The 25,603-nt window shown below is 43.7% G+C and overlaps 1 protein-coding gene across 1 annotated transcript in view; it reads right to left on the reverse strand.

The window, feature by feature from the left end:
• The window catches only part of USP24 (ubiquitin specific peptidase 24), a 195,879-nt gene that overhangs the window by 17,588 nt on the left and 152,688 nt on the right, over positions 1–25,603 (reverse strand). Inside the window, exons 52-61 of the mRNA XM_053242957.1 lie at positions 24,152–24,247; positions 22,983–23,086; positions 22,768–22,881; positions 18,341–18,437; positions 16,908–17,024; positions 16,351–16,443; positions 14,978–15,080; positions 9,942–10,063; positions 9,503–9,616; positions 4,452–4,517 (exon numbers count right to left, since the gene is read on the reverse strand). Coding sequence (XP_053098932.1) covers positions 4,452–4,517; positions 9,503–9,616; positions 9,942–10,063; positions 14,978–15,080; positions 16,351–16,443; positions 16,908–17,024; positions 18,341–18,437; positions 22,768–22,881; positions 22,983–23,086; positions 24,152–24,247 — 1,026 coding nt within the window. The remainder of the gene's footprint in view (positions 1–4,451; positions 4,518–9,502; positions 9,617–9,941; positions 10,064–14,977; positions 15,081–16,350; positions 16,444–16,907; positions 17,025–18,340; positions 18,438–22,767; positions 22,882–22,982; positions 23,087–24,151; positions 24,248–25,603) is intronic.

Genomic DNA, 25,603 nt, shown 5'->3' on the forward strand with positions numbered 1-25,603 from the left:
CCAGCTTAGCATTGCCAAGCACTTGGCAGAAAGTGAGTCCCGCGCTATGACAGCTGCCATTACTCTGTGCATACATGCCTGGTTAAGATCCACAGACCTCCAGATGCATATGAAAGATAAGACTGAAGGACTCCCCTTTGACAGTTCTGGCCTCTTTAGTGAGACTACAGATGCCACAATGGAACAATTGAGAAAGTCAAAATTTACTGCCAAAACCTTCACCATGACTCCTTCAGCTTCTTCACAGATATTCAAATTCCGCACTGGTTATGGGAAATATTGGCCTCTTTACCGGGGTCAAGATCGCTGAGATTTTAGAAAGTCTTATTCCTCTTGCCAGAAGTGGACCTACCATCAAAGACAGAAAATGTCTCAGACCCAGCGTTCAAAAACGCAGGACACCCAGAAGCGCCTTTGAAGTTCAGGACCACCCACCGACACCTCTCTTCTCCCCTTTCCCGCCAGCGGGGGTCTTAACACCAACCTCGACGGATCATCCTATCACTCTGTCCTAGCCTTCCATCAGGCTGGCCAGCCATGCCCCCGCATAACATCAGACAAATGGGTCCTGAAAATTGTGACATCAGGCTACACGCTGGAATTCAGGACCATATCTCGGTTTGCAGGAATGAGATTCACCCCTCCTTTGGATCTTTTGCGGGAGGAAGTAAAAGAACTTCTGGGGAAGGGGGCAATAACCCAGGTGTCGTGGGCAGATGGGTGAGAAAGAGTCTAGTCCCGTTACTTCAAAATCCCCAAACGGGATGGGGGCATTCGGCCCATTATGGCTCTCCATCGCCTGAACAAGTTCACCAGTGTCAGGAAGTTCCGCATGATGGCATTGCAGCACATCTACCTCTTCTTCAAGGAGAGCAATGGCTTCCAATGCTGGACCTCAAGGATGTTTATTTTCATATAAGTATACGTCCATGTCATTGGAAATATCTACGCTTCACCGTTGGACAGCAAGTGTACCAATACAATGTACTGCCCTTCGGACTGTCCATCGCTCCGAGGGTTTTTACAAAATGCATGGCCGTAGTGATTGCACACTGGCACACCAGGGGGATCACCATTTACCCATACCTAGACGACTGGCTTCTGACTGCAAAGACCAGAGACGAGTTACTTTTGCATATCTGTTCTGTACTGGATCTCCTGCACGATCTAGGGATCCAAATCAATTGGAAAAAGTCTCATCTGGAGCCAGGACTTATACTCTCCTATATAGGAGCGGTTCTGGACACCAGGGTTCCAAGGGCATTCTTACCAGAAGACAGATATATTTGCATTCGAGATCTAGTGCTGCTATTCCAGCATCAACCCATTCAATCGGCTCAGTCCATACAGCGCCTATTGGGGCTGATGGTTTAGTGCAATGCAGTGATACACTTTGCACGCCTGAAAATGCGAAAACTCCAGCTATGGTTCCTATCGGTCTTCCACCCAGCCAAACACAACCAGCAAAAACGCCTGCTGATCCAACCCCAGGTCCTTCGTTCTCTCTCCTGGTGGACAGATGGTCTCCACAGTGAGCCCAGTTGCACATAAATTTCTTGGAGCTACTAGCTGTCTTCCAGGCGCTACAAGCTTTTCTACCAATCTTACAAGGCCAAGTTGTTCAAGTCCAGCTCGACAACACGACTGCACAGGCCTACATCAACCGAAACGGCGGAACAGTGTCATGCAGCCTGTGTGCCCAAAGTGTCCAACTTTGGCACTGGTGCATCCAACACCGGATTTGCCCAACAGCAGTGCACATCAAAGGCCTGGAAAACACTTTGGCAGACGACCGCAGTCAAATTTTCCTGAAGGATCGCGAACACGAATGGGAACTTTAAACAGCAGTCCTACTCCCTCTCTTTGACTGCTGGATGTCCCTTTCCATAGATCTATTTGCGTGCTCCACAAATGCGAAGTGCTCCCGATACTGCTCGAGAGCGGGTCACGATGCCCACTCACTGGGGGATGCTTTTCAACTGGACTGGTCCGGGGAAACCCCGTACATGTTTTCCCCCACTCCCCCGATACCCAGGGTGGTGGCGCACCTACTGTCACAGCTGATCAGCGGCATCCTAATAGCACCATGGTGGCCAAGGCAAACCTGGTTTCCACAGCTACGCAGACTGTTCAGGAATTGCTACCAGCGCCTGCCTCACTGTCTAGATCTCCTGACCCAGGACGAAGGTCACATTCTCTATCCAGATGTGCATACTCTCCACCTGACTGCCTGGCGGATAAGTTGCTGAACCATATCTTGCTTAATCAGTGAAAAGCGTCCACACGAAAGAATTATCTGAGCAAGTGGCGCCGTTTTAAAATATATGCACATTCTAAAGGTTTTCTACCTAAACAGGCTTCGGTCCGGGAGGTCTTGCGCTACCTCACTACACTGAAATCACAAGGTCTTGCCAATGTCTCTTTAAAGGTCCATTTGGCCGCTCTGTCTGCACAACACCCGGGTAGTGATGGGAAGACTTTGTTTTCACATCCGTTGAGTAAGGCTTTCTTAAAGGGTCTTTCACATGTTTATCCTCCAATTCGTCCTCCAGTACAACCTTGGAGCCTGTCTCTACTCCTTTCTTCCCTTACCCAGGCTCCCTTTGAGCCGATGGCTACAGCCTCTTTAAAATTAGGCTCCTGGAAGACTGCCTTCCTGATAGCCATTACTACGGCTAGACAAGAGAGTGAACTCAGAGCTCTTAGAGTGGACTCACCTTACACTGTCTTTTACCTGGACAGGGTTTGGATGCACCTGGATCCTCTTTCCTACCTAAGGTGATATCCAATTTCCATCTCAATCAAGATATCATACTTCCTACGTTCTTCAGAAACCCCTCGACTGCCCTAGACCAGTCACTACACGCCATGGATGTTCGACGGTCTTTGTTGTTCTATATGTCTTGCACGAAAGAGTTTAGAACTTCCATGCGGCTTTTTGTATCCTACAAGGGCCCCTCCAAAGGGACTCCAATCTCCAGACAACGTCTGTCAAGATGGTTGGTCGAATTGATACTGTTCGCATACAAACTGCAGAACAAGACACCTCCTGAAGCTATAAGGGCACATTCTACTAGGTCCCATGCTTCATCAGCTGCACACCTTGCAGGGGTGACTTTCATGGACATATGCAAGGCTGCCATGTGGTCCTCAGAGTCCCCCTTTATAAAACACTACGCCATAGACGTACATTCTGCAGCGGAGGCTTCTTTCGGGAGAAGTGTATTGAAAAGGGTGTTACAATAGCTACTACTGCTCCCCACCTCCTGACGGAGCTTGCTAAACACCCATTCTTATGGGCATTGACGGATCTCGCTTCAGATAAACAAGTAGCTTACTTGTAACTGATGATCTGGTAGAGATCAGTCGATATCCATAAGACCCTCCCGTCCTCCCCTCTGCAGTAGTACTGTCTCTGTGTGTATGCGGGTGTGCAGCCCTTTGTATTGATTTTCCATATTACCTTAGATGAACTCACCTGTTTACCTGAATGGTCGTCGTCCTCGGCGGTCGTCCAAGAACTGAGGGATTTCGTGCCACGGCCCTGCCTAAAATAGCACGCTCTAGCGTGTGGGCGTGGCCTTGGCACTTCGACAAGCTCAGGCATGGATACCATGTGGCTCCTGCGCAAGCACAGAACCCATTCTTATGGATATCAACGGATCTCTACCAGATCATCAGTTACAGGTAAGCAACATGTTTTTCTTTTGGATCTCTTGGCGGTGTTCGATACCATTGACCATGGTATTCTTCTGGATAGTCTGGGGGAGTTAGGGATAGGAGGCAGTGCTTTGCAATGCTTCTGCTCCTATCTCTCAGGCAGATTCCAGATGGTGGAGCTTGGTGATGGCTGCTCTTCAAAATAGGAGCTATTATATGGAGTCCCTTAGGGCTCCATTCTGTCACCAATGCTTTTTAACTTCTACATGAAACTGCTGGGTGAGGTCATCAGGGTGCAGGGTGTTATCAGGCTTTAAGAGAGCCCTAAAAACTTACTTGTTTGGCCTGGCCTTCCAAGATTTTAAAATTATTTTTAAGCATTTTAAATTGTTTTTATATGGTTTTAAGCAGTATGTTTTAAATTGTGTTTGTTTTTATGTCTTTTTAAACTTGTTGTACACCACCCAGAACCTTTGAATGTGTGTGTGTGTGTGTGTGTCTACGAATGTAATAAATAAATAATAATAAATTATATGAATGGTGCTATAGTTTGCTGGTCAATGACCGAATAAACTTAAATCTCTCTGAATGGTGCTATATAACAAGAACAAATTCTATGAATAAGTGATTACCACTCTGGTCATATTCAGAAGGGCTGAAAATTAGTTATAGTTTCCAAGAGCTACATTTTAAATTTTCTGGTGCCCATTTATATTTGAATGCTCTAACAAGTCCATGGGGTTAAGCTGAAGGGGAAAGTTTTAATCTGGCATCAAGGTCTCTTTACTTACCAATATCTCATGAAGAAGTTGGAAGGTGTTTTTCAGTTCATGGGGTGGAGCAGTCTCCAGCTGATTCTGTAAACCAAAGATAGATTCAAGAAGATGGAAGAGCACTTCCGTCAGTATCAGCTGTAGGATAACTATTCAAATACTATCTTGCCTTTTTAAAAAAACAACACCCTACTTTCATTTATGATAGTAGGGAGCTGGATATTTGTATATTTATCATAAGAGTTTTGCAATGAGAGAACACATTTAAACAAATTTTTACAACTAATTCTGATGGCAGACCTCTCTTTAAATTGTAATTTCCCCCCTGATGACGACTGGCACAATGACTAGTATGCTGGAGAAGGGACATTAAAAACAATGCATAAAAGGAGAAAATTAGGGAAGGGGAGTGGGGTGGGGATCTGGAAACTATAGGCTGGGAATATACAGAGTACAGACCTCCAGAAAAGCCTACACACAATTACTTTCTGACATTTCAGAGGCACTGCATAGTTTTCTAGCTCTCTGTCAGGAATAATGTAAGATAGGAGTCATCAATTCCAAACACGAAATCAAGATGCATCTGTTGTGCGTACACACACACACACACACACACACGATTTCGGGGCACACACAATCAGAGAGGCTTTGGAGAGCAGTTCCAACTACCCACAGAACCTATCCACACTCCTCTGCAATACAAGGTCAGTTCAGAATAAGACTGAAGCCATTCATAAGTTGATCATGGGTGATGGAGCTGCGATCTGGCAGGTATCTCTGAGACCTGGTTGTGGGAGCCTAGGGGTCCAGCTTGGGCCCACCTTCTCCCACCAAGAATCAAGTAGTAGAAGTAATAAAAAATGAAAAGTAATAATTAAACATTGACCTAAGGTCAAGGCACACACTTGTATTGATGTCTTCAGTTGCAAAAATGGCAGTAGCAAGTAAAGCAAAATGTTGCTCCCCAACTGCTGTGGAGCAGTTGGGGGAAGTGAGTGATGAGTGACTATGGTCCATAAGAAGAACATTTCCCTTACCAGGGTCCCTGTGAGACAGCTGACTTGCACTGAATGTGTATTAGGAATGTGCACAAAACCGGTTCGCCCAGTTCAGTTCGAATTCAAACTGGGTTCGAACCAGGAGGGGGTGGTTCGGTTTTGGTTTTGTCCGAACCACCCCCTGGTTCGGTTCAGATCCGAACCGGTTTGGATCCGAACTGAACCGGTTCAGACTGGTTCAGCTCTCGAAAAATAGCTAGGATGGTAGCTGGCACCCAGGGGTACCTGTCACCCAAACCCCAAAGCAATCGGACACTCGTACGATTTTTTATGAATTTCTGAAAATTATTTTTATTTTTTTCTCATAGGATATAATGAGATTCGAACCAGACCATTATTCCTTATTGTGGAGCACCCATGGGTGCCAACAACCATGCAAACCCTGAAGCAATCAGACACCCCTATGATTTCTAATGAATATTTGAAATATTTTTAATTATTTTTCTCATAGAGTATAATGGGACCCGAACCAGTCCATATCCCCTATTGTGGAGCACCTAGGGGCACAAAAGCGGGGTGGGTGGTAGACAGACAGGGGTACCTACCACCCACAAAACCCCAAGGCAATTGGACACTCCTCTGATTATTGGTGAATTGTTAAAGTATTTTTGAATTCCTCATAGAGAATAATTAGGATTGCAGCAAATGTATAGCTTCACGTCGGGGGAAAAGGGGTAGGCAACTGGAACACAAGTGGAGAATTTGTTTCAAATCCGACAAGACATAGCATAGAGCCCATCTGAAGGCCTACACAGTAGCAGTGTGTTCAACAAAGAAGCAATTCTAGTCTGCACACACTGCATCTGCAGGCTTGTGTTCAGCAGACTTATCCCAAGTTGTGAGGAGTCTAATTCAGGCTCCTTCTGTTTTAAATCTGACTCTGGTGGCTACGTCTTGTTGCAACACTTCTAATTAGTTATTTAAGAATAAAATATTTTGTATCCGGACCAATTTGGGCCCCACTATTACCGCAGAGTCCATTATGGCCGTGTCCAGAAATCCCTCTTACAGTATTAGATTGGATCAGTTTCAACCTGTGATTCCTGAGTATGTGGACAAGCTACTTGGGGCTACCACCTGTTCTCTGGATCCTTTCCCAACATGGCTGCTTTCATCTTGTAGGGAGATTATTGGAGATGGCCTAGTTGACATTATTAATGCGTCGCTGAGGGAGGGTAGGATGCCTCATCGTTTGCAGGAGGCAATGGTTACACTGCTTCTTAAGAAGCCTGCCTCTATTTTCTTGGTGATGTATAATAGGACATTCTCCAATCTCCTGTGGTTGGTCAAGGTGATCAAAAGGCTGGTGGCTAATCAGCTCCAGGTGCTTTTGGAGGAAACAGATTCTTTAAGACCCATTTCAAACTGCCTTTAGAGCTGGCTATGGGGTTGAAATAGCTTTTGTTGGCTTGATAGATGACCTCTACTAGGGAATTGGCAGAGGGAATGTCACTTTGTTGGGTTTTCTTTAAACCTCTCAGAAGCTTTTGATACCATCAAGCATGGTATCCTTCTGGATCGCGGGGGATAGGAGGCACTGCTTTGCAGTGATTCCGCTCTTATCTTTGGGTAGATTCCAGATGATGGCACTTGATGACAGCTGCTCTTTAAAACAGAAGTCCCTCAAGGCTCCATTTAATCACAAATGCTTTTGAATATCTACATAAAACTGCTGGGTGGGGTCATCAGGAGTTTTGGTGGAGGGTGTTATCAGTATGCGGATGACACCCAAATATAGTTCTCCTTGTTGTTGTCGTCGTCATCATCAGGAAATGGCATTTACTCCCTAAATTCCTGAGTACAGGTAGTAAAGGCAAGGATGAGGGATAATGAATTAAAGCTGATCCAAGCAAGGCAGAGGTGCTTATTTTGGGGAATTGGAAGTTCAGAACTTGTGGGATGGGATAGATCTTTCTGTCTTGGAAGGGGTCACACTCTCCCAGAAGGAACAGGTATGCAGTTTGGGAGTGCTTTTGGATTCTGGCCTCAACCTGGTATCTCAGGTGGAAGCTAAGTCTAAGGAAAGGATTCTCAAAACTTGGGTCCTCAGGTGTTATTGGACTTCAAATCCCATAATCCCCAGCCTCAGTGGCCTTTGGTTGGGGATTATGGGAGTTGAAGTCCAATAACACCTGAGGACCCAAGTTTGAGAATCACTGGTCTAAGGCTTTTCGGCAGCTTCAGCTGATTTGACAGCTGTGTCCAATCCTTGGAGAATGACCTCAAAAATGACTTCTTCCTTGAAGAGAATGACTTTTAACCTCTAGGCATGACTTCTGCAATGCACTTTTCAAAGGGCTACCTTTGTACATAGTCTAGAAACTTCAGTTAGTTCAAAATGTGGCAGCCAGATTGGTCTTCAGGGTAACCTGGAGATACCATATTATGCCCGTACTTAAACTGCACTGGCTGCCAATAGGTTTCTGGGCAAAATAAAAAAAATACCTTTAAAGCGCTGTATGGCTTAGATCTGGGTTACTTTACCTTCTTCTGCATGATCCTCACCACACATTAAGGTCATCTAGAGAGGTCCACTTCCAGATGCCATAAGTATGTCCGGTGGAGACTTGGAAATGGGCCTTCTCTATAGCTACTCCTAGAATGTGGAATGTGTTTCCCACAGAAATCCATGGTTTAGCAACATTGCTGGCCTTCAAGAGAGCCCTTACAACTTACTTCTTGAATCTGGCCCTCCAAGGTTTTTAAACTGTTGTTAATGATTTAAAACTGTTTTAAAATGGTTTTTAATGGTTTTGATTGTATTGTTAATTGACTCTGTCTTTGTTTTGCTGTTGTGAACCACTCAGATCAGACAGATAGGGTGATATGGGAATATAATAAATAAATAAATAATAGATTCGGAAGAATCAGCTTTTGCCAACAGATAATACAATTGATAGCTTCTCTCTCTCTCTCTCTCTCTCAGTCTCTCACACAAACACGGATTACAGCCTTTGTCTCAGAGCAAGTTCACATGAGTGAAAGAAATGCTGAATCATCTCTGCTGAGCTGCCTGGCTAGGCTTCTCCTAAAACTATTCTGTATTATTGCTAGGTTCAAAAACTGCTACCACCACCCGTTTTGTCTACAGAAACTCTCTGGGCTTGGGGTGGAATAAACCAGAAAAACTCTCTTAATTTGGCTCTTGGACAAGTACAAAAATCTTCCACGTGCAAGACTACATGTAGTGAGAAAACTGATAGTTGCTGAATGTTTGAGGATGTGTTTGCACCAGAAAATCCCCTCTCTTTTCCCCCACTTCCCAAATTAAAAACCAACTTGGAGTGGCTTGTAAAAAGAAAAGAACGGGGGGGGGGGGGAACCAACCAAGTTTTATACAATTACTGCAGACTGCTCTCGTCTGAGGCTTTCTCAGCTTTTAGATACAGTTGAGAATACTTAGTAGGGTTACAAAAATAGGTTGTCTTCGGCAACGCCCTAGGTAAGATGGGCATAGGCTAGTGTTTTTTATTTTAATCATGTTACAGGTAAACAATAATAGAACAGTATCAGGAATATGCAAAAGCACACACACCCATGAAATATAATATCCCTAATGCAAAGTCTGACTAAAACTTCCCCCTATGCTAAACTTCCTGAAGCTATAAGCCTGACTCCTTGCCTTGAACCCACCAAACTCCAGATGTGAATTCAAGCTTCCTGCCCTCCTGTCTTTCAAGGGTCTGCAGAATTATTTTCCTGCAGCCAACCTCCATGGCCACATGTCATCCTGTGTGCACCTCCAGCCTAGCTTCTTCCAACAAAGTACTCTCTTCTTCCTGGCAACAGCTCTCTAGGTCCCACCCACCTGGTGTGCTGATTGGCTGAGCCCAGGAGTTCACCAGCCTGTCAGTCAAGGTAAGGGTTCACTTCCTGTTAACTCTTTAGAGGGAGGGGAGGCTGACCACCACACATACAACGCTTCATAATTCAAATCAATGCCTTTGCCACTGAGTATAAATCTGGAACAGAACATCCTTGGAAAGTTTACTTTGTCTGGCTTTTCCTTACCTTGATGAAATGTAGCATGGTAAAAGAAAAGTGTTCATTACAAAAGCAGCAGTAGACCACCATCTCAATGAGGATCAACAGGGACCCAGTTAATTCCCTCAAGGCATGCATCACCTAGATGAAAGAGGACAAAACAGGATGTAACTAGTTTTTTTAAAAAAGTTGTTACTAGTTTGCAATCAATATCATTAAAAATTTATCTGAAGATAAGGTTGCCCTTCTTGTCCTATGAATTCTACTAAACAGCCATTTCATAAAGCTCTTACTTGGTACCTCTTCAATTTGCCTTCACAGCTTGACTTACATCACCTCATGATGCACATTATTATGAAATCAATTGCTAGGCTGGCTGCTTGTCTTAAATTCCCACTTTATCACATTCAAGAGTCAACCTGATTACCATTTGCAGGTAAAACGTAGACTTAAATGAGCAGTTTACCTCCATTAAAAAAGGTTTCCCCTCAGACAGGAACAGCAAGGCTTCTACTTCTTCATGGAGGGCCAGAAGTGGCCCTGTGGTGGTAGTGCTAAGAGATGAACGTGAAACAAACAAGCCAGGAGCTAAAAGGAAAAAACAAAACAAAACAAAAACACAAACATGTTGTAATAGCTCCTACCAGAGTCAGCGGAGGAAGGAAAAGTTCACTGGGATGAATCCTTGATTGTAAAGGGATTCAAAGTAGTCTGTGACCATCCACTTTATTTTAATGTGGGACAAACCACTCTTTCCACATAAGATTTTTTTTTGGGGGGGGATGACAAAACCCTCCCTAGACGGGCCGAACAGTCCTAAGCCTCTAAAGGCATGTGACTAAGGCAGACCCTCAATGAAGAGTAGCACACTTCAGCAACAAATATTTATTTATTAGATTAAAAGAAAAACGGTATGCAATAAGAACTGTCTTTTCATAAAGCAGATTGCAAGAGGGAGAGTTTTCATTAACCTGGCAACTCAGATTCAAGCAATACAATACAGGAAAATAAATTCCCCCGGACATCTAACTGAACTGGTCCCTATCTCATTACTCACAGGCAGGGATCTTGGCCTCCCATTTCCCTAGCGGCCCAGCTGCTTCCTCAGGACACTCCTGGGACAGTACTAACAGAACAAAACTTTCTCCTCTTTTGCTGGTGACTGTGAGCACAGTTACCACCCAGTTCTCTGGTCTGGTCCTTCTATTTTGATGTTCCCAGGCTTTCGCCCTTATTAGAAAATGGAGCATTGGTTCACTAACTGTGAAGGCTTCTTCTTGCTGCTGCATCCAAGGACTTCTCAGTGTGGGTTATGCTTCTCCACGTGGTTCAAAGGCAGGACTATACAAATTAAGTTGAAGCCTTTAAGAGCCAGGGGAGCACAGTTCCACTCAGTTCTTTTAGGCCAAGAGGCAGAGAGCACCTCGAAGATAAACACTGATCAGAACTGCAAACCATGATAAAAAACAAACCCCAGAGTGTCAGGAACAACTGGCAGACAGTCTGAAAAAATAACTTCCAAAGGCACCCTAGATAAAAGGAGGCGTGGGTGCTGAATAGAGGGTCGAGACATCCTTGGATGCAGCAGCAAGAAGAAGCCTTCAACCAATGCTCCATTCTCTGCTGCTGCAATCCAAGGACATCTCAGTGTGGGGACATACCAGAGCCCTCAGCCCCAACTAGGGAGGGAGCACCCCCGCCTACTCCAGAGGAAGCACCAGCTGGATAACCTGCCTCCCAAAAGCTGCTTGGACGGAGGTGAAGGAGTCTAATTCATATTGTCTGGTGAACATAGAAAGAGCCCTCCAGATAGTTGCTCTACAAATATCCCAGACAGGAGAGGTAGTAGAAAAAACAACCGAAGTAGCTGCGGCCCTGGTAGAATGAGCAAACACTTTAGTGGGAGTCCTAGGGTACTGGGATTCATAAGCCAGGGCTATGCAAGCGCTTAACCACTGAGCTATGGTGGCAGGGGAAACGGTCTGACCCATAATTTGAGGTAAAGAGGAAACAGAACATGATTCCATGGTATGAATATGTTTTGATGTTTTATGTACATCTACAACCACCCAATGGTGCAGCAGGGAAGTAACTTGTCTCGGGAGCAAGAGGTTGCTGGTTCAAATCCCCGCTGGTATGTTTCCCAGACTATGGGAAACACTTATATCGGGCAGCAGCAATACAGGAAGATGCTGAAAGGCATCTCATACTGTGAGGGAGATGGCAATGGTAAACCCCTCCTACCAAATAAAACCACATGGCTCTGTGGTCACCAGGAGTCAACACCGACTCAATGGCACAACTTTACATAGACATCTATGGATGGCCAACCTGCACCAGTCCTACTCCATCAGGTCTACCAACATTTGGCAAAACGAGGGCAAAACCACATCTTGTGACATGTGAAAAGGTGAGGCCACCTTTGGATGAAAAAAGGAGGCTGGAATTAGCCCAACAGAGACCTCAGAAAAAAATGTACAAGTTCTTATGCACCGACAGGGCACAGAGCCCTGACACTCTGTGGGCTGAAGTGACCACAATGAGGAAGGCAAACTCTAAAGATGGGAGGTGTAGTGAAATGGACTTCACTGGTTCGAAAGGGCCTGAAGGACAGTATGCCACTGCCAGGTAGGGAAGACAATGCCCACTGGGGAGAGAGCAGAATTGTCCCTCTGAGGAAACACTTTAAGTGAGGATGCTGTTGCAGATAGTGTTGGGAAACCCCTGAGATGAGTCCCACCAGGGAGCTAGCCTGGCATTTTAACTTGTTCACAGAGGGACGCCAGTCCATCCTGGAGGAAATGGAGGAGGTACCTCATGGTAGCTGAACCCTTGGGGATTGCATGCTTGGTAGACCATCTTAGGAAGGCCTAAGATGGCCTGGTAAATCCTACTTGTTGAAGGACGCCTGGAGGTAACATTGTGCCAAGCACCTTGGGTGAATAGCCGTGCCATTTTAGGAGGTGCTGTTCAGTCTCCAGGTGGCTAGCTTTGACTGACCTGGATCTAGGTCAGGGATTCTCAATGTTGGGTCCCCAGATGTTATTGGACTTCAACTCCCATAATCCCCAGTCCCAATGGCCTTTGGTTGGGGATTATGGGAGGTGAAGTCCAATAACATCTGGGGACCAAACGTTGAGAATCCCTGATCTAGATGACACACTGAGCCTGCTGAAGAAGGGCTCTGTGACCAGTAGCATCAGGTGTTCTACTGTGGGTAGGTTGGTGAGTTCTGACAAACCAGGGTCTTTTTGGCCAGAACGGAGCTACAAGGATGACTTGCGCCTTGAGTTTTACTCTCTGAAGGACCCGGGCAAGGAGCGGGGTCAGTGGGAAGGCGTACAGGAGACCCTCCGGTCAGTGAGCTGAAAGTGCATTTTGACTATTTTAACTTTCTCTCTGCACATTCCATGTATTTTCCAAGTTCCTTTCTTATCCATTCAAAAGTCCATTAATAAGAAGGAAAAGTGAAAGCACTCCGTGGACGGTCATTAAACTGTTATAAATCAAAGCAGTCTCTGAGTGCTCTGTCATAAATTCAGGATGAACATAGCAGAAAATAAAATAAAAAGACTCAATGAGAATCAATGAGTTTTAAATGAGTATAGAAAGAAAAAAGAAAACAAGAAACTTACAGATCATGGTATTTCGGCAGAACTCGTTTTAGCTGTTGGAATTGCTGGCTTTTTCCAAGAGGTCGTCTGGCTTGTTTAAAAAGCCAAGAGGCTGCAGATTGCTCCAGAAGAATTATTGTTTTCCCCCCAGAGTTGACCTGCCCCCACCCATCTGATCTCTGGCTATCGTCAGGGATGTACCTTTTTCCTCATGGTTTAGCAGAGCAGTAGATCAACAACTACTCGTCAGTTCACCATCTTACCGGAAGTGTTTTGACCACTTTCCTTAAGCCGACTCATGGAGGCAGTGGGTGCCTCAACTGTACTTGCTGGAGTCTGTGGCGAAGATGATCCAGGGTGGATCCAGGAATTTCTTTCCCACCAAGGGGTATGGAATAGTTGTCCCCCAGTGCAGGAACCGAAGTACCAAAGGAGTCAGGGTGACCCATCTGCTGGATTTTACTGCAATCTCCAGATGGAATGGTAGAAGAAACTGCTGCAGTGGCCTCAGATGAAAGCATGCCCATGGCACCGCCTCAATGGCTTGCCACCATCAGCTCCAGGATTCTGGAAAGGGAGAGCAGTGGGACCTCTGTACTAGGGCCTGTCTCACTTCGTTCTCCAGAGTGAGCCTGAACTCTAGGGGTAGGAAGAATTTGTCCCACTGCATGTCTATCAGAATGCCCAGATGGAGCAGTTACATAGGAAACATAGGAAACTGCCATATACTGAGTCAGACCATTGGTCCATCTAGCTCAGTATTGTCTTCACAGACTGGCAGCGGCTTCTCCAAGGTTGCAGGCAGGGATCTTTCTCAGCCCTATTTTGGAGAAGCCAGAGAGGGAACTTGAAACCTTCTGCTCTTCCCAGAGTGGCTTCATCAACTGAGGGGAATACCTTGCAGTGCTCACACATCAAGTCTCCCATTCATATGCAACCAGGGCAGACCCTGCTTAGCTAAGGGGACAAGTCATGCTTGCTACCACAAGACCAGCTCTCCTCTCCTCTCTCATCTCAGTTGATGAAATGAGGTGAGCTGGCTTTTCTCTCTGTTGGCCAAGAAGGTCCTGGAGCACCTGAAGGGTGCTTTGTAGGTCCCTGTTTGAAGTGAAGGAGATTTTAGCAATGGATTGTGCAGATACACAAATATCCCTACACCCAGGAGGAGGAGATGCACTAGCACTGGTGACCAGATTATTGTAATTATGTGAGGTGCTGAGGAGAGGCCAAGAGGAAGTGCCTAATATTGGCAATGTGCACCAGCATAAAGGAAGTGCAGTAGGTGGTGACTATCCTGATGTATTGGGTTGGCCAGTACGTCTCTTTAGTTCCATTGCCATTAGACAGTCGAGATGCTGGAGGGCCCCCGTGCTTGAACTTAGGGACTCCAAGCAGAATTTCCACTTTTGTATGTAGCAGTTGAGAATAAATCTGAATAAATGCAATCATGGAATAAAAGCAGAGAAAAACTGAGTGAGAACGGCCCGGATCCAAACGCAGGACTAAAAGAACTGGGTGGGCCTTGCTCCCCAGCTCTTAAAGGCTTCAACTTAATTTGCACAGTCCTGTCTTCGAGCCATGTGGAGAAGCATAACCCACATTGAGACATCCTTGGATTGTAGCAGCAGAGAAGGTCAGCAGCAGAGAAGGTCAGCAGCAGTTGCTCTAAATGAGGCCTAGTCCTCCCTCAAAGCCTTACCTCACTATACATGTAATGCAGAAAGTCTACAGATATTGTTCTTCATATTGGTGACCATAAATCTCACTAAAAACAGGGACTGAAGGTTAGTGTCAATTTCTGCAGCTTAAAACTATGATCAACAAAAACAGAGCTATGCAATTAAGAGCAGTGCTCTATCTTGGGTCACTAGAGCAAACCAGTGCTTACCCACATTCCTTTGTGAGGAGACATCTGAGTGCAAAACCAGCAGTGCCACAGTATTATGCAGAAATCCAAATTCGCGTGCTTGTGCTGAACTCCATCTACGATTCTGTTTCGGTAGATTTTTTTTTTTTAAGAAAGAGGACAGTTTAGCAAGCCCTATTTTAAAACAGTAGCATTTTCATACAATGAAAATTTTTTCTACATTTCCGAGGCCAACAGAATCACCAAATACCAGCTGACAGGCACAGTGGTGGAATTCAGGAAGCTTGCTTTTGGAGGGATTTTTCTTTTCAAGGTGAGAGCTACTTTTAATCCACCAACATGCTTGCTTCCCCGGCATTTGGGGGGGGGGTAATGGTGGAGCAACATCACTGCACTATATGCAAAAGAGTTATCTTGGTTTCTGTTCACTTAATGCAAAAAACCCAAATAATCTGTATTCTATTAACAGCCAGTTCCCCACAGCTCTCAAGGTGTTCCATGGAGAAGCTCGGTAGTGTAGGTGGAAAGCTCAAAACTGCTGTTTCTTGAACTGTGCTAGTCATCTGCATGCTTGCAGGTGGTCATCAAGTCAGGCTAGATAAATGGCTCTGATTCCCTCCTACTTTAATGGCCATTGGCTGTTTAGAGTTAGATCCCAGGGAAGTGGTGGCATGAGTCTATCCCTTTTCTTGGCTTTCTGTTGCAAGGGGAAGACAAGTGCATGTTTCCTCCACTATTTCTTTTAGGTCCTCTGGTCTAACAGCAGTACAGGCAAACCTCGTTACTTGCAGGGGTTCCATTCCTCACTTACTACCACAAATAATGAGGCATCATGCCTATGGAGAAAAGGGGGTTAGGTTCCTGGGTTGAATAAAAAGGGCAGAAGAGTCCCCCAAAAGGTGAAAAACAGGCAAAAAAACAACTGTATCTTGCTCTGTGGAGTCTCTTTGTGTCCTCCTTGTGCCCAGCAATGCCCCCCAAGCAACGAAATGCTCCCCCAAACCATGAAAAATCATGGGAAAAAATGCTTTTTAAAAAACACAAATGACTCACAAAATGGCTCCTGCTTAGATGCTGCTTAGAAATGCCTACAAAATGGTGGCAGGAAGTGACCTCGCGGTCACTTCCGACCCTATAGAAACCGCAGATACATGGTTTTTAACTCTTTTTTATCCACGGATAATGAAATCGGATGTCAATTAGACACCCATGCAAAAACACGGATGGTCAATCTGTGAATAGCAAGGTTTCCCTGTAAGAGCAAGTGGAGGGGTGGATGTTTGCAAGGCTGTAGGTGATTGCAAGGCTATTTTAAACACCAAAGACTGGTATTATGACTAAGCATATGAATAGATATTCTACTAAGGCTACTGGATGTTAAGCATATTTTTTACCTGGTTATTCTGCCGGTTGGGTCCAAGAAGGAAGTTGATCATATGCCTCAAGGCAGAATGCCTGAGAAGGAGATCACAAGCTCTTATACCCTGCTGTGAAAAGACAGTCAGAATAAAAGATCACATTGCTTTACACGTACAAAAAGTTTTTTGAGAGTTAATTGATATGTATATTTTAAGTTATGGTTTATTATGTTTTAAGTATTTTGCTATATAGCAGTTCCTAAAAATGTATTTGATTAAATAATACATTTACAACTAGTTGTGGTTTACAACTTTTGAACACCTTAGCATCAGACTTCCCTTTGCTTTATAGTCCAATTATTTCTTCGGTTCTGTGGATTATTAGTGGTTTATAAAATATACTTTATGTACAACACTGGACAGAGAAATGTTCAAAAGTCAATAGCAAATAATTGTATATATACACAATGTTAATAAAACTCAAGTATTAAGAAATTACTGCCTTTATGCAACAATAATATTTTCCAAAGCATTTATTGTCTTAAGACTCTTATAATTAAACAGACGAAGTGGAAGAGTAATTATATGCTTACCTTTTGTACAAAAGTATTGAACAAGAAGAAGTACTGTGCACAGTTTTTACAGTTCTCTGGGACATCTTTGTCCAACAGACCAAGCAACACTTCTACTAAATGATGCAGACTTTTCAACTAACAAAAAGAAAAAATAAGACTACCTTAAACTATCTTATAACAGTAGCTACAATTAAATCATACTTAACAATGAAAATAAAAAGCAAGTATGAAGGCCAAATTAGTATTACTTTTACAGATATCTGGCAGCTTATTAAAGATCATCACACAAAAAACAAAGGCAACAGTTGTAATAATGCTGAATTAAACATGTTCCAGGCAAACAAACTGCATTATGCTTAACATGAAAAAGTTATAAGGAAACTGTAAGTACAAAACCACTGGCCACACTACAAAATACATGAGAACGTATCAAAATTGTGCATAAAAGACAGAAAATATCGGAACAAGCATAGCAGCAACAAAAATACTACAGCATACTTCATAGTCTATATTTGCCTACCCTAACATTCAAACCAACACTCATTAGCAGTAGAACATCACATTCATAGGTAGTAGTTAGTGGTCCATATGTTGGACAACCTTCAGCTGCTGTGAGGAGCTGCATCCCTGCACAGTGAGGCTGCTTGAAGCTCAGCTGATGTTTTGTTGGGCAGCAGAGCACATGCGGGGTAAAGGTGGAGTAATTTTTGCTGATTCCCTTTGCCTCTATTAGTGCTCTTTGCCATCCAGAAATATGTGCCCAAGAGGTGCATATCCCTCAGACACACAATTCTCTGCAAAGAATTCTCTGCCTCTAATGGAGGCAGGGAGAAAAAGCAAAAATCACTTTCCCCTCACCCAGTGTGTGCTCTTGCTCCTCAAGAAGATGTCAGCTGAGCTTGTGCAATATGTGGGCTAGTGTCCATAAGGATGACTAATGTCGATATAGTAGAAAAAACACTAGAAGTCTTTGTGCACAAATCCTATGTGTACAAGTATTATACACAAATACTTAAGCTTAGTGGCCTCACATTATAAACTCGCCTTTTCTTCATTCAAAGCAAATGAAATATGGAGCCTCGCTGCAGATGCTTACTGCATCTTTGTCAGTGACTTAGCATCTAAAGTGAAAGCATAAGGCTTTATATCAGTCAGAAACAATTATTTGGTTATAAAAAATTGAAAATACAAGCTTATACTTAGGTGGGGCAACTAGCCTTGAAGCTACCTATGGAGCCACTGACCATGTTTTAAGAACCTAAAGAAGAAGGAACCAGGAATACACTGGGTAGCATCCACAGCACCACTGATGAGAGCCAGTGCAAAGCACCTTTCCCATCCTCTCTTCCTTTTAAGTGGGGAGAATATAATACTATTTTCAGAGAGAGGTACAATGATTGGTTTAACAATCTAGAAATCAATTTAATTCAGAATAGTTACATATTACTGACCTTATCCTGATAAAACAAGGCACTGTCTAGAGTTTTTTCAAGAATGGTGGCTACAGCAACTCGCACCTCTCTTACACTGCATTCCAACAGAAAAGTCCTGAAACAAACACATACAGAATGAAACTGAAAATAATGTAAACATCAAGGCACAGCCTGTCTCTTTAACATGCTAGTTCAAGTCTTCAAACCCTGTTTATTCTTAAAGTGAAATTTATATTTGTCAGAGTGCTCAACCAGATATGGTCACTTTTAAAATAATTAAAAAAATTATATATACTTTTTATCACAAAGATTCAGTGACTGAACAAAACCATAAATGAGGCATCAGTTCACAATAGCCAAACTGAAGCTGCCTTGTAGAATGTAAATGACATTTATGTGCGTCTAACATGAATTCTTCAAATCTGCAGCATTTAGAACCATAATGCAATACCATAGCAAAATACTCTGATTAAAAAGGAAGCAATAATTGACTGCCTGAAGCAATGTAGATAAGCTTTTCACTTGCAAGTCGTTCATTGTGCAAGGGCCTGATATTTGAAGGAGCAGCACATGCGTGCGTACACACACACACACACACACACACACACACACACACACACACAATCCCTGCTCTTCTTTTAGTGGATTTGAGGAGAAATTTTATATTGACATCAAGTCTTCTGCTAGTAAATAAATACAGGGGTCCACAAATTGTGATTGACCTTACTAGCATATGTGCTACTAGCCAGTTGTGGAATCTAATCTCAATATCATACGTGCATATACAATTGTTGCAGTTTCATCAATGAATGAAGTTGCGTATTAATAACTCAAGCATTTATCTAGATTCATTAACACATTTTTAAAATCTGTCATTCTATGGCTTTTGGCCCTTTTCTTTTCCCAAAATTTTGATCTTCTTGCTCCCCCGCAAGCAAGCAACTACATTTATTAAATAACAAGCTGAAATATTGTACTGCATACATAATATCTACCTACACTAGTAAAACAGCCTGCAGTTTCCAAGCATGCCTCCTGTATCACAAAGTCTGGACTTTCTGTGCCTAAAAGTACCTGAGAAAACTGCCAAAGTATGTCCAAACCATAATCTATGTTTTCCAATGGGAGAGTTTTACTGCATTTTCTAGGAACTTAATGAATTTTTTCAAGTTTTCCTTTTATGTTTAGTGAGATGCCTTTTAAAATTCCCTATCTAATAAACTGCACTACAAAATATTACATTACTTTTGAGAAAGTGTCCAGCAGCAGCACAAAGATTACTAGTTCTTTTCTATCATGGATTTTTATCTACTCAGATGTAGTTTTCCAAGCTAGATAGGAGCATTGGTTACACACTGTGAAAGCTTCTTCTTGCTGCTGGATTTGAGGACATCTCACATGGGTTATCTCTACATGTTCCAGAGAACAGGACTATTTTAATTAAGGAAGTCTTTATAAGCCTGGGAAGGATAAGCCCCACCCCCAGTTCTGTTTACCCAAGTCCAGGATACCGAAAAAAGGAAAAATACACCAGTAGATGCAGACATCTGACAGGTTGCAGACAGGTTACAGTAGATGAAGTTGTCTGATGGGTTGGTTGAGAAGTCCTCAAATCCAGCAGCAAGAAGAAGCCTTCACGGTGAGTAACCAATGAGACCCGGGTGTGGGTGTTAACATCTATTGGGGTGGAAGAACATGTTGAATACATCTGCCAAAGGCTGCCTGAGAAGGTCAAGCTTGTAATGTCTTGTGAAAGTAGAAGGCGATGCCCATGTGGTCACTCTGCAGATTTCAGCTGGTGTGCTTTCGTGGAAAATGTGGCTGATGTAGCTGACAACCCTGAAGAGTGCTGTGATCTTGAGTGGCAGATTCTGCACTTCATATGTTGGCGCAATATAAACCTTAATCCATTTGGCTATCATAGCAGAGGACTCTTTCTGGTCCATTGAAGATGGTAGGAAGGAAACAAATAACGCCTCTATTGATCAGAAGGAGGCCATGCATGAAAGATACATCTTTAAGCAGTGACACATGTCCAGTTTATGCCATTGTTTTTTCAAAGGATGGACTGGCCTGGGACAAAAAGAAAGAAGCACAATGTCCTGAGAGCGGTGGAACACAGAAGACACTTTTGGAAGGAAGGAAGGGTCAGGTATCAAACCAACTAAGTCCTTTGAAAAAATACTTACAAAATATACTTACAAAATGTGATTGCCACGAGGAATGTTAGGATGTGCAGAGCGAACTGAGCGAAGGGGCTCAAAGGGAGCCATGTGCAGAACCTGTAACACTTTATGGAGATCCCACTGTTGGGGGCAAGGTGTGTGGGCGCCCCTAAGGAACCTCCTAAGATGCAGGTGCAAGTGAAGACTCTGTGTGTTTGACATGGATAACAAAGTGGCCAGGGCCACTGGTTGGTGTTTTAGGGTATTAGCCCTAAGTCCTTTGTCCAGCCATCCTGGAGGAATAGTAGTTCTGGGAGGCTGCAGTCCTCACCTGAAAGTTTGTGTCTTCTGCAACATTGGAGAAAAATTTGCCACTTGTACTGGTATACTCAGTTAGTGGAGTCTCTTCTGGATGCTAGGATGGTGTCAAAGACCTTCTGAGAATAGCCATGTCTCTTCAGGATATTGCACTCAGTCTCCATGCAGCAAGCTTGAACCACGCTGGGTCATGGTGTAATATGGGACCCTGGTGAAGGAGATTTGGGACTCTGGGAGGAATCAAAGAACCACTATTGCCAGGTGTAGAATTTATGCACCTCTTCATCCGACCATTCACCCTCTTCTCTAGATTATATATCTGGATTATCTGGTATTTCAACAGGGCTATCAGCTGTATCAATGGGCCATGAGGTCAATGGCTTCCCTAGATATCTGGCTTCCCAAGGTGAAGGTCTGGAGAATCATATACAGAAAAAAATGGAGGACGTGGAGGGTGAACCATAACCCCCTTTGGCTTTGCTCTGTTTTTTAGCCTTTTGGGGGGTCTTTTTTCATTTTTGAGACTTCTTGTGCCTATATCACTTCCTTGTCTTTTTAGAACAACTAGGAGGAGTTGATCAGGAAGAGGAAGATGAGAACTCCCTATCCTTGGACCGCTTTTTGGTTGAATTTGAGCACTGGTGTTGTGCCAGGGACTTGTCTAGCATGCCCTGGAACCATGTTTGCAAAGTGGTGGGAACCTCCCTTAGAATGGTAGATATGGGTGGAAGGGCATGCAGGCCCCCAGTCTCATCAGTTCTGGAGTGGATGGTTTGGATGGAGTTGGTGTGCCGTCTATCAGACCGTGGAAGGGTAGGCTGGGAAGGCCCATCTTCAGCCTCTTCGTCTGGAGGCATCTGGCCTCTTCCACTTTCCTTTCTGAAAGGTCAGTGCAGGTGGGGCCTCTGAAAGGACTCAGGAGCAGCCTGTCAGGAGTGCTCCCACCAGTGAAGCTCTGACTCCCTTCTGTGCCAGAGCCTGTAACATCTCGCGGAGGCCCCAGTGATGGCACTGCAGGATCATAGTGCTCAGGGACCAGCCCAGCCTAAGTAGCAGCAGGAGCCGTGGGACCCGGCACAGCCTCATGTGGCTGGGAGTACTGGCATAGTGTCAGACTCCTTCAATGTCTCTGGCTCCTGGGGTGTTGTGGGATTTAGAATGCAACTGCATGCACACACACCTAAGAGCAAAGGAATGGTACTTTTCAGCAGCTGTTGAAACTTTGATGGGAAATTTAGACCTCACTGGGTAGCACGGCTATGCTCTGTGCTATGCATAACAATCATTTATTTGATTCTCTCCTGCTGCTCTTTATACTCTGTATTGCTTTTATGCTTTTGTTTTAAATTTTTAATCAGATTTGTTTAATATTTTTCACGTAATATTTTAATTGTGTCTTTTTTACCATCTTGTGTTTAAATTTTTGCTGTAAACTGCCTTGGGATTGTTTTAATGAAAGGCAGTATATAAATTCAACAAACAATCAATCAATCAGTAAGTAAGTAGGTAAGTAAGCAAGTAAATAAATAAATAAATAAAAGCATAATGCTATTATGCACAGCACAGAGCTACCTCTACCTTAGTAAGAAAAGAGATTCTTACTGCCAGGATGAAAAACCAGTAAGAACTTGCTGATCGTAAATCCATAGGTTTTTGGTGAGCAGGTCCAGAGTCACAAACCTGCCTTACATGTTTGCATCAAGTTCAATATGCTTCCAAGGTCTCAGATATTTTGACACCTAAACATCAAAGACTTGTTTTCCTATAGAGAAGCCTAAAGAGTGATATCACCCAATGAAGTCTGTCAATTCTACATGCAAAATAAAGTGCTTACATTAAAAAACAACAACACTGAGTGTCAGGTTAAAGGACAACAATTAAATGGTGCTACAATTGATGTATATGTACATGATGAGACCTCATTAACTAGCTACAGACATGCATGCCTGTGTCAATACTTACTTTATAAGCTCTCGCCCTTCTGCTCCAACCAAATATTCAACCAACCATTGACAAGCATCAAAACTTTTAGAAACCAAAGCATCAATGGTTGCAATCCATTCTTCTGTGTCAACCCTTAAAAATAAAGGAAATATGGCAATATCAGCAAGATGGCAACATGCAGTATATATGCCTAGTTCCCCCAGTTCAGAATGCTAGTTTAAATGCAGCATTACCTGAGTTTTTTCTTGGTTCGTAGATATGTTTGGAAGAGAAACTGGACTGCTAGTTGTAAACTCACTCTTGCCATAGCTGGATAATGGGGGTGCTTCAACTTTGTCTGAGGGGAGAAATAGATCACATGAGCCTAAAAGTATTAGGTTTCAGCTTGATTTCCTGAACACAATCTTTTCATAGATATGAATAGCGATGCTGTCGAAACCATGTTTAAGATGGCAGGGAAATGTGATGATTCCCTGAAGCTGCCATTCAATGAGCCTAGCCAAATGTACCGCAATTTCCTCTTTCCTCCATGAGTTCAGCAGAACAGAGGAAGAACAGCTTCTGCCTGTTGAAATTTATTTATTTTATTGTATTTTCCTTTAGTTCATACCATGAGAAGGGAATTGGCATGCACTCTGACACTGTGGACAAGGGCCCAATGATGCCTACTTTCTTGGAGCCCAACATTCCTCTTTGGGCTTTGGAGCTAGGTTTATCCAGAAACCTTAACTCACTGGTTGAATAGGTTTTACTGACATTTCATCATTAATACCACCACAGGCTTCATCCACTTTCAAACAGATATTGCTGCTGGTTGGAAAGGATAAATGTTTTGTTCCGAGTTTTTCTTGTCTGGACTCCACTGAGGCTTGAGACTCAGCAATTCATTTCCCATAGTATAGGAAAACCTCGATATTTGCGAGGGTTCTGTTCCCCACTGCAACTGTGGATATGGAAACTGCGAATATCGAGTCATTGGGGCAATGGGATCGTGGGGGTTAGGTTCCTAGAGGTCAGGAAAGCCATCAAAAATTGGCCAAATTGCGAGGGGGGGGGATGCAAGGGGGGGGAGCTGCCTACCATGCTTCACTTGTCCCCTTTAGTTAAGCTGTCCCCCTGAATGGCCGAAAATCACAGATTGATTTATTTACACAACAGAGCCGTTTTGAGGCTCCCAAACACAGAATGGCGGCCTGAAATTACCTCCAAGGTCATTTCCAGCCATCCCCGGCCTATGGATATGTATGATTAACCCCTTATTTGCAGAAACATACCCCCCACCCCGCATGCGTATACCAAGGTCAGGCATCAATTACCCGACCACGGATAAGTGACTCAGCGGATGTGGAGTCCGTGGATATTGAGGTTTTCCTGTATCTGAAATATTTAATTTACTACTCACAGCATTTAATGATGCTAATGAGAGAACAAAACTGAAGTAGTCACTGCTGTAGACATCTCTATTCTTCATAAACTTCAGATTTTCATCCCTCACCATCTGCAAAGACAGCATAAGCCTTATTTTAGCAATAAAAGCCAAGGAAGTGTTTATAGTTTGTTGCTAGATAAATACTGTAACTCTTTAAAAGCACCATGTAATAAACAGGTTATTAGAAACAACATGTGTCTCTGCTTGCATGTCTGAGAAGGGATAATGGAGTCTCTTAGCTGCAACTAATGCATGAGCAGGGAGCTGAACCATTACAATTTTGAGTTTGGTTTTTGCTTGGGTTCATCTGGAATTTTTTTTTTTAAACCTCTGGTTCAGTTCTAGGTCAGATAATAACTTTTAAAAGTGGCTCAGTAACTGATTCAGACACTAAACGGAGCATTGGTCACTTACCGTGAAGGCTTCTTCTGGTTGCTGCAGTCAAGGCATCTCATTGGGTTATCCTCATCACGTGCTCCTGGGCAGGACTATGTAAAATACTAATAGAAGCCTTTAGAGCCCGGCGGGGATAACCTCACCCCAGTTCTTATAGGCCAAGTTAGCAAAGAGAAGGTACATCTAAACAGATATAATAGACTAAATTGAATGCAACATCAATGAAACACTGGTATGCCACTTGAAAGCAGTGCCACCGCCACATAACACAACATAAATTGAGATCCAAAAACTTTTCCCATACCTATCCTATGAAGGAGTTCTCCTGGAGTAGAGCAAGAAAATATATTAAGTATCAGACGGGTGGGCTGAGATGCCTTGACTGCAGCAACAAGAAGCAGCCTTCACGGAAAGTGACCGATGCTCTGTTCTCGGTTGCTGCAATCAAGGCATCTCATTGGGACATACCCAAGCAGTACGTCTCCGGGAGGGAACCCACATATTGCTCTTCTCCTGGGGAAGCACTCCCTGTAGAACCCACCTCCCAAAGGTCGCCTGAGCGGAGGCATATAAGTCCAGTTTATAATGCTTGAAAAATGTGGACAGGTTCTTCCAAACTGCCGCCTTACAGATCTCCTGAACAGGGGCACTGGTAGCGAAGGCAGCTGAAGTTGCAGTCGATCTGGTAGAATGAGCTACTATGTGCTCAGGCGGGCGGACTTTTTGGACCTCATATGCCAAAGAGATGCAAGCTCGGATCCATCTTGCAATTGTCTTTGAAGACACTGCCTCTCCCACAGAGGCCAGCAGGTATGACACAAATAGAGCGTCTGTCTTACGAAAACTGGCGGATCGTGTACTATATTTCTTTAGGCAGTGACGGACATCCAGCTTATGCCACAATTTCTAGAGGATGTGTCGGATGTGGGCAAAATGATGGCAAGTATACATCTTGTGATACATGGAAGTCAGATAATACTTTTGGGCCACTGAATGGATCTGGAATTAGGCATACAGAATCCTCTAATA

Source organism: Hemicordylus capensis, chromosome 4 (assembly GCF_027244095.1).
Source record: "Hemicordylus capensis ecotype Gifberg chromosome 4, rHemCap1.1.pri, whole genome shotgun sequence".
NCBI classification, from domain to species: Eukaryota; Metazoa; Chordata; class Lepidosauria; order Squamata; family Cordylidae; genus Hemicordylus; species Hemicordylus capensis.